This window comes from Cornus florida, unplaced genomic scaffold (assembly GCF_030987335.1).
Source record: "Cornus florida cultivar Cherokee Brave unplaced genomic scaffold, ASM3098733v1 CherokeeBrave_3.0.0_Hap2_Chr05, whole genome shotgun sequence".
Lineage (NCBI taxonomy): Eukaryota > Viridiplantae > Streptophyta > Magnoliopsida > Cornales > Cornaceae > Cornus > Cornus florida.
In genome coordinates, this window is record NW_026775575.1 from 66,864,333 (window position 1) to 66,873,955 (window position 9,623).

Sequence of the window (9,623 nt, forward strand, 5' to 3'; positions counted from 1 at the left end):
CGCAATATCAGTTGCGGTCACAGTGTAACAGACTCGGATAAGTCAGTGTAAATTGACAAATATAAATCGCGTGCGGTCACAGTGTAACAGACTCGGATAAGTCAGTGTAAATTGACAAATATAAATCGCGTATCGGACGGTATAACGAACCATGATACGTGGTGTCATGGTTACATTGAACATATTTCCCTAGAGATAACACACTACAGAATGCAGGCATGGTTTTTCAGTGCAGAGAATGGTATTGACTTTTCCTTCCCTCATCCGACTCTTGTGGGCTCTATGCCAGTTAATACCCCTGAACCCCTTACTTTCTTGATACTATTTCAACTCTGCATGCCAGTGAAGGGAGGTCTATCATTTATTAGGGTAACAACCACTAAATTCAGTATATATATATATATCCAAAAACCCTATATATATATAAAACCACCAATTTCCATTCCCCAATTCAAAACTCAAGAAGCTCCTTAGTGAGAGAGACAAGTCTCCCATGTCTAGTCCATTTCTTGTTACCATCTTGGCTGTTGCCCTACTAGTAGTGTTATTGGGATGCACAGTTGCACCACCAGCCGAGGCGCGGGCTTTCTTCGTGTTCGGAGATTCCCTCGTCGACAATGGCAACAACAACTACTTGGTGACCTCTGCACGAGCCGACAGGCCGCCCTACGGCATTGACTACCCTACACGCCGCCCCACCGGACGCTTCTCCAATGGCCTAAACATCCCTGACCTCATCAGTAAGTTTTCATAGCCTTATTTTTTGAAGTTGCACATTTTTTTTTTTTTTTGTCTAGTTGTACACTAAAGCTGTTCATAATGTGCATTACCAGGTGAGGCGATCGGGGCGACGGAGTCCACATTGCCGTACTTGGACCCTGCCCTCAACGGACAAAGCCTACTTGTTGGCGCCAACTTTGCTTCGGCAGGAATTGGGATCCTCAATGACACTGGAATTCAGTTTGTAAGTAGAACTAGCATGTGTGTGTGTTTGTGTGTGTGTTTGTTTGGATGTTTGGACCATTTTATGTAGCACGTATGTGAGTTCTGTTTCTCTAAGCGATCACTATTAAGGACACAAAAAGTTGAAAAAAAAAATATCATGTGGATTGGCACGTGAACTTCACTATTAAGGACACAAAAAGTTGAAAAAAGAAATATCATGTGGATTGGCACGTGAACTTGAACTGCTATATACACGTGTGTAGATATTACTAGATACGGAATAATAGATATACATATATCAGCTCTTCATCCTTCACGTTCAAACTTCAAAGTAACCATCTTTTTCTTCTTCCAGGAAGGCAGGAAGCTGATGTTACCTGCAGCTTCTTTCATTTTAAGTTCGTTTAGATTTTGTTTATGTAATGTTTGGTAGTACCGAATTGGTGTCTTAAATTTGAAATTTAAAAAAAATTAATCCAAAGCGCGGATTCAGTGCCGCCAAACATGGCATTAATTTAAACATACATTACTTAGCAAATAACCCCTGAAGTATTTATATTACCAAAATAACCTTTATTTTTTAAAAAAATTTAAACAACCAAAAATAAATAAAAATTTAGTGAAATATCAAAAATATATAATAATAATAAAAGACAATCTACTATCCAATAACTATGCTACATGTCCATTGAGCCAACAGACATTCATGATTTTTCTTTAAAGAAACTAATAGTTTAATAGAATTAATGAGGTTTGTCAATATCTCACGTACCCTCTTTACGTTTCATAATTTCACTTATCTCCCCTCTCAGCAATCAGAAGGTCAATTTTGCCCTTCCAATGCATGATATGACAGCAAACATTTAATGGAAGCGGGATTATGAAACGTACATGGAGTTTATGTGGAATATGGACAAGCCTCCGGGGCTGTGTTCATAGAGAAGCCTTGTGACAGAGACCTAGAACTCCCAAGAAAGGAACATTGCCAGGCTACCAGCCCTTCTCTTATATTCTCCGCCCTGTTTTGCTGCTTTCCAGTAAAGGGCTGCTATTCTCTCTCTATATGGTGCTCATTAGTTGGACATCAGTTCTCAAGCTGTTCCAATTTTAAGCTTCAACTATAACATACACACAGATTCAACACTAATTCAAACAAAATTCTATATTTACAGTTAACTACAACGACGTAATTTCTTTCTTTTTTCGTGGTTAGGCGAGCATAATAAGAATCTTTCAGCAAATGCAGTTCTTCCAACAGTATCAGGTAAGGGTGAGTGCGCTGATTGGACCAGCACAGGCGCAGCGTCTAGTGAACGGCGCCCTGGTCCTGATCACACTAGGTGGCAATGACTTCGTCAACAACTACTTCTTGGCGCCAGTCACGGCAAGAAGGATCCAATTTGGATCCAATCTCCAGGCGTTCTCCCGGTATCTCATCTCCGAGTACCAGAAAATCCTAATGGTACTTGTCATTGCTTCTTAGCTGTTCATTTCTAGCAAGATACAAGTTGCAACTAGCATGGACACACCATGCTTCAATATAAAGACGGACTGATTAGACAGACAAAAACAATTTTGACACACAAAGGTTTTCTAACTATATGGGGTGATTGCAGAGGCTCTACGACTTGGGAGCTAGGAGGGTCCTGGTGACGGGAACTGGACCATTGGGTTGTGTCCCGTCTCAGTTAGCCGCGAGGAGCATCGATGGGAACTGCGCGCCAGAGCCCCAACAAGCTGCGGCCATCTTCAACCCACTCCTTATCGAAATGATTAGAAACCTCAATGGGAAGCTAGGCTCAAATGTGTTTGTCGCTGTTAATGCGATGGAAATGCAAAATAACTTCATCAGCAACCCCCAAGCCTATGGTTTGTGCAGCATCATGCTTTTCAGTTTTGATATTTCAACAATATGCATATATATATATACACACAAGTAAACATATGAATGTTGAAAAGTGTGTGTGTAATATACATTCTTTGGGAAAATGAGTGCTTACAGGACTCTTTTTCTTGGCTTGAACAGGTTTTGTTACATCAAAGGTAGCATGTTGCGGACAAGGACCCTACAATGGACTTGGACTCTGCACCATTGCCTCAAATCTCTGCCCTGATAGAGACGTTTATGCATTCTGGGACGCCTTCCATCCAACTGAGCGGGCAAACAAAATCATTGTCCAAACAATCGTGGGTGGATCTACCAAGTACATGTATCCCATGAACCTAAGCACCATAATGGCCATGGACTCTAGGAACTGATATAAGATCACTCCGAAGAAATATTTAGATAAGGATATATGTAATCCATATTTCAATTTCCCTCGAGTATTCATTGTTCATGTCCTCTGTCTGGAACTCCAGTTTGGCTAGATGCACTTCTGTCAATCCCAATTGAAATGCATAGTCAGTAAGCCTAAGTATAAGGGCTCGGTAGAAGTTAAACGTAGAGCATTGGTCCTATATTCAGTAAATATGTTTCATGTTTTAGTGCACTTAAGGGGCACAAGTGATTTTTCATTATTGATCATGTAGCGTCTCAAGTTCTAGTGAACAATTATGTTACCATAACATGTTGAGTAGCTTGGAATATTGTGAAAGATACATGAAATATATCAACCTGTTTGTCATTTGATTAGTTGAGGGCTTCTCTATTGTTTCTTGCAGTTGTCATTTTCTTCAAATACCCATACAATAAAATTTGATACTCAGACAGCTAATGAAGAAGATACTAAGTTGAATTCAGGAAAACGATACTAAGGTGAGGCAGTAAGATTTGAATAAAGTTTGTGTGTGCTTCCATATGAAATGGGAATATAGTTCCATGGTTACATATCAGCTACTCAAAATTCGACAGACAATTATATGGCAACAAGACGACCTCTCCTTGGGGACCAATAAAGCACGAGAAATTGCATGCACTTTGAACTATGAATATATGTTGCTGAAACAATGAATGAAAACTAAACAGGAAGCCAGATAGAGGCATTGGAAGAACAATAGGAAGTGATCTTTCAAGGTTCAAATGGACATAAAATATTTTATTCAGTAGATCATTAGAATTATTACAGATAGGAAATGAACATTACTGAGGAAGGTAATTGAAGTGGCAAGGTGAAAAGAAACCTCATTGGTGCAGGTAGAACGCTCCTTGAAATGATGAACTGACACAGAAAAAATCAGTGTGAATAAGCTATTAAGAGGCTCCTTTTTTTTTTTTTTTTAAGTTAAGGATGAGAATTCTTGAAAGTGGAGGAAGCAGCTAGTTTCCTGTACCGTATCATTTTGATTGCATATGAATAGCATCAATGTCAAATGCCCCACCACTGTACAGAAAGCTCAAGACATAATTCCAGCATTTCTCTGCAAAGAGTCCTCCATAAATTTCACTGGGAAACTTCAACTTTCAAAGGAGACACAATTCTCACTGTCCCGCACAACTCTGATGCATGCTAACCATACCCTAAATAATTCTGATCTTAGATGATAACAAGGTATTCCGCGAAGCAACTGTAACGAAATGAACCATGATTAAGATGTCCATATTTTAAAAGATCACTAATACTACAGAACTATGATAGGAAGAGAGAAACTAAAAACCAAGAAGTCTTTCTCATTATATAAAATTAAAACTCAACAGAGTGCAATTTAGTTCCAATTCATTAGAAATGGACCGAGATGATATGATGACAACAAGAGAAAGTAGAGCGGTATGGTCATATATACAACAGAGACCCATTGATGCATCAGTAAGAAAAGGTAGATTCATTTACATAAAAGATAAAAGACAGAGGCCGGCCAAAACTCATGTGGGATGAAGTAACTAAAACAGATTTTTAAAAATTAGATATAGTAGGAAACATGGCTTTTAATAGAAAAGAATAGAAAAAGAAAATTCATGTGGTCGAATGAGATAAAGGCAAAGATGATGATGATGGCAAAAACAATTAACCGAGATGATGACAATCATAGTGAAGATGGTGATGAATCATGTTTGTAGTTAACAAGAAGTGATGCCTAGTTAGACCAGGACAGAGAAAAGCTAAAGCAAAGTTTTTCCAATATTTGCCATTGTGTAAATCCAAAAAAGAGAAGACTGACTAGGCAGTGGTCTCACTAAAGAGATTCTAATGTACAACCAACATGCCTGTTATCAAATATATAGATAAATTTCTTACGTTCTAATCCAATCATCATTATCATCATCGTCGTCATACTTGCCTTAATCCCATATGAATGGAGTTGATGACATGAATTCTCTATTTCCATCCTATTCTAGTACAAGCCATCTCTCCTCTAATATTTTTAACTTTTTAAAATCATTTCTAACGATTTCATCCCATGTTATTTTCAAGTCATATCTTGCTCAGACTAGTAAATAGGACTGAGGATATAGTTAAAGCCACTAGTAGAAAACAAAAATAACTAGTTATAGTAAGCGTAAAAGAGTTAAATGACTCGAACCGAGATGCTTTAGCACTGCTTCCTAAGAGCAGCGTGTCTACCGATTTCACCATAGCGGCTTGCTTCAACTCATAATTCAATCTGCCTCTTACCCTCTAAGCAAATTAACCTTCCCATCTCACCGGTGCATCTATAGGTCTTCTATGTATGTGTCCATACCACCTAAGTTTACTCTCTCTAATCTTATAACTAATAGGTGCCATACCTAATTTTTCCATCACTTTTTGGTTTGCAACCCTATCTCTTCTAGTCACTCCTATCATCCATCTTAACATCTTAATTTCGGCTACATGATTTTGTTGCTCTTGCTTCTTTTTAAAGACCAACACTCTGCGCCATATAAAATGTTGGCCTAATAACTATTCTACAAAATTTTCCTTTCAGTTTATATGGCATTCATTTATGATTTATCACAAAAAAATGCCACCAGCGTGCCTCCATTTTTTCTAATCCAAATTTGTTTATTAAATAATATACACATGACATAAAAAATAACATTGTTAATCCAACATCACTGAAAGTTAAAACGGTTATGCACTCGAATCTTTCTTCAAACTACAAGTGCAGAGTGCAACTCCTAAGGTTGCAATTTATTTTCCCAAGATAGCATCAAATTATAATGCACAAGGTATTAGCATCAACCAGTGGGCACTAGCCTAGATGGTATAAATTCTCCTCCTCAAAGGGGAGGTTGAGTGTTTGAGCCCTGGGAGGGGCAAAATATAGTGGGGTGAGTGTGCGATTTCTTGAACTTTCGAAGAAAAGGTATTAGCATCAAACCGAAATCAACATAATTGAGTAGTCAATTAAAACAAACAAATAGTTGGAGATTTTGCACACAATGATAGTGAAATATAGCTGATTCTCTTTTATTGCTGTTTTCGGGAGTCCTCCCAGATAGTTCTTATTCTTAAAGTAGTTGTGGCCAGAACTCAATTCTCAAGGCAGCATCAAAAAAGTTTGAGGGCTCAGTCTTCGTAATCAAAGGACATAGTGTAATTTTCTAAAGACATTTGGTATAAGCAGGGACAGAACCAGCTTGGCCCCATTGGGGGCAGCTGCCTTCACTCAGAAAATTTTCTTTAACTTTATATATATTACAATAATCATAAAGTTGACCCAGCAAATTTTTTTTTTGGTTCTCGTGAACCCTCGAAAGGGGTATGATATTCCCACTCGATTTGATTTTTTTTGAAGAAATGACATAATTGTCCCTCAAAAAAGAAGTATAAGAGTGTCTTTTGAGACAATTGTGGAGAGTGGGAGTGATTCTAGGGGAGAATCATACTATTTCATAGTTAAAAAAAAAATTTGACCAGTACGAATACATTTATCAAAATTCTCCAACCTCTTGAGTTTATAATATTTCCTTTATCTTATTATTGCCAAAAGCTAGCCCTTCCTAGGATATATCATGACCCAGTCACTGGGCGTAAGGACTTTCAACTATGCCATGACCTCCCACTCTTCTGCCAGATTGTTTTGGATGCGAGGCAACTGGGCATACTTAGCATGCACAGACTCTAGCATGGCAACCCCTAACTTCCAAGTTCAAAAGGAAATAACAGACTGGAAGTAAATCCTCAAGTCTTTTACTAATTATCACTCTCTCTTAATATGTTAAATCAGCTATAGAATTCATTTTTGTAAAGGAAACCAAGAGAAAATAATTGCCATACCAAAAGCTTATAGATGTGTATGTAAAGGGCAGTTCCAATAGGAGATCATTAGTGCAATATATTTTCTTCCCTTTTGGAAGGAAAAGCACGAAGGAATATGACAAATTTGTATGGAATAATATTCCTATTACATAAAATCCATCTCCACAAAAAAAGCGGAAGTAGAACAGTACCTCTCACCGGACATCATGACAGAGTTATCTCTCTCCTACTGGTAAATGCTTTAACCAACCTTTGAACCAGGTAGGTCCTTCATTACTGTGGCCTCTTCTTCCAACATTCTTCTTCCATGCTTTGAAAAATCAAGAAAAGATAAAATAATTACATAAGTTATTATATCAAAAAATAAAATGCCTCAGAAATATATGAAAGACAATGTTGACACCTTAGTGAAGCCTTTGTTTTCTCATCGTGTGCAGCCCTTCGTCGTCTTAGAAATTACTATCCCGCTTCATCTTCTTCAGATTTAAGCATAGGCTGCATTGTTTCACAAGTAGGATATTTTTCTTCATTGAACTTCTTATGGAATAAACCCCAAATAGAGATATTGCTAAAAGAAAAGGACCCTAAATTTTAATGAGTAAACATGTACTGAAACAGCAACAACATCATCTCAAAGATCAAATTGATTTTTATTTTTACTTTTTGGTAGATGGAAACAACAACTACAGGTGATGATGTCTAATGGGGAATGTCAAGAACAATTTATATAGTTAAAAATAGAATACAGATCATAAATTTCATGTCCAGCAATTAGAAGAACTTTCAAATCACATTCTCAAACCAGCTATTATCTGTTTTTGAATAAAAAACCTACCACCTGATTTCATCAGGGTTTCCAGAAGAAGCCACTAACCAAGCTTACCAAGTTGCAATTTGAGTGAAATGAAGTCACCCAATTGTAATTCCATAGCACTCCAATGACTCGCAACAAAAGAATTAGCTTGACATTTGGTCCCAAAATGTTAACTTCCTTATTAGCTGCATCATTTATGATTTATCTCAAAAAAAGGCCTCCACTATCCAATGCTGGTTTCGTCTACCGTGAGGTGTTGAAAGGGGTAGCCTATAAACAAACCAAACATTTGACATTATTTTGTACCATGAGCTGCTCTTGATCTCAAACCCGTATCCTCACGCTTGTTAGCCCAAGCTTTTACCATTGCAACAAGCATAGAACCTGAATCCTTTATCTGCAGCTTCTAAATAGGTTATGCATCCTACGACCAAGTGGTCAAATAAAGCACGAACTGACTTCTTCACGGATTCTTGATATGAAGTACATTTACTATTATCAAGCAGGTGCTCCTTGAAATGCTATAGTTTTAAAATTCCGTGCTGGTTTTCTAAAATCCTGGTAATATCTATAAGACCACCAGCCATGCCTAGCACAGAGAGAGAGAGAGAAAGAGTCCCACCCAACCCAATTTATCACCATCCTTAGAATAGAAGGATAATAAGTACAGATACAAAGCATCATGTATCATCAAGATAAAGAAATAAGCATATAAGCAAAAACTCTCTAAGACAACCTAAAGGGATGTCTCTAAGCAGCCAAGGCCAAGAGCAAGCAAGAGTACCCCTATCTGCCTAGGCGTCGGAATGTATGAAATACCACAAGGGCCCAACATCTCAACACCACCTTCGTCTAAAGTTTCAAGTGAGACTTCATATTCAAAGGACATCATAATGTACTCTATCCTCCCAAAGTGAAAATTTACCAGAAAATTGCCCGACATCCAAGACTATAGGTCCATCCATATTTCAAAGTTCAATCCAAGTATCATTTATTAATAAAGAGTTTATAGTAATAATAAATTAATTAATTTAACCTGCCAGTCCTATAACCTAATAATATCAATTGCCACCTTCCTGGGAAAGTACTAGAGTTTTGAGTTGTTGAGCTTTCTTACCAATCTTAGGCTTCTGGTTCGGCCCCTCGTAGAAGTAAGCTATCTTCCTTAAGCTAGAGTTAGGGTGTACCAGATTTTGAGATGATTCTTCTCCAATAACCCAATTTTCTCACTATCCTAGTGCTCACAACCAATGCCATTCTTTTGAAACTTTCATTTAAGCCTTAATGCAGTCCACATTTCTGCAAGTGTAACTAAATTTTACAGTTAAATCCCTTCAAAAACTGATTTTTTTTATTACATTTAAAAAAAAAAAAAAAAACCCAAAGTATTGGACTTAAATCAAGAATCAAGTTCACATTGATGATGGTTTAATAGATACAAATTTTAATTTTCTTTTCCTCAGTTTTCACACAGAAGAATTCATCCTAGAGAACAAGATAATACCGCAGCACAAAGTTGCAACAATTACAACAATTGCAAATTACAAAACCCTCTATAGTCTAGAGAGAATCGTGGTGAAGAACAAGAGCTGACCTTCGTATCTCGCTGCCTTCGCCGACCTCTATCAGCAACACAATCAGCCTCTGACCTCTCTCTCTCTATTCATCCTAAAAATGGTTCAGTGGAAGAGTTTGCACTCGGGTGTGCATGGCACTACGCAACTTTAAAAGTAACAAACCAA

At 37.6% G+C, this 9,623-nt stretch overlaps 1 protein-coding gene and 1 long non-coding RNA gene across 4 annotated transcripts; one reads left to right on the forward strand and one right to left on the reverse strand.

Annotated features, from left to right (window-relative positions):
* Window positions 1-406: 406 nt before the first annotated feature.
* On the forward strand, window positions 407-3,580 carry LOC132306714 (GDSL esterase/lipase LTL1-like). Its single transcript, XM_059804237.1, has 5 exons — window positions 407-740; window positions 834-964; window positions 2,159-2,407; window positions 2,562-2,814; window positions 2,972-3,580. Exons 1-5 carry the CDS (start codon window positions 494-496, stop codon window positions 3,202-3,204), a joined length of 1,113 nt encoding a protein of 370 aa, XP_059660220.1. The 5' UTR covers window positions 407-493; the 3' UTR covers window positions 3,205-3,580.
* Window positions 3,186-9,566, reverse strand: LOC132306716 (uncharacterized). Of its 3 annotated transcripts, none has more exons than XR_009482074.1 (6): window positions 9,476-9,566; window positions 7,471-7,562; window positions 7,259-7,377; window positions 4,219-4,452; window positions 4,069-4,106; window positions 3,186-3,323 (listed from the first exon to the last, which is right to left on the reverse strand). It is a non-coding gene; the product is annotated as an uncharacterized LOC132306716 (long non-coding RNA). The 3 variants fall into 3 exon arrangements; XR_009482075.1 differs by having other exon boundaries at window positions 3,230-3,323; window positions 4,032-4,106; XR_009482076.1 differs by lacking the exons at window positions 4,069-4,106; window positions 4,219-4,452 and having other exon boundaries at window positions 3,260-3,323.
* Window positions 9,567-9,623: the final 57 nt, after the last annotated feature.

Excerpts from the sequence above, each read along its gene's own strand:
- LOC132306714 (XM_059804237.1), top strand. The coding sequence starts at position 494 with ATGTCTAGTCCATTTCTTGTTACCATCTTGGCTGTTGCCCTACTAGTA. Across the intron at positions 965-2,158 it reads ATGACACTGGAATTCAGTTT|GCGAGCATAATAAGAATCTT; the intron begins GTAAGTAGAACT and ends TTTCGTGGTTAG. Across the intron at positions 2,815-2,971 it reads CAGCAACCCCCAAGCCTATG|GTTTTGTTACATCAAAGGTA; the intron begins GTTTGTGCAGCA and ends TGGCTTGAACAG.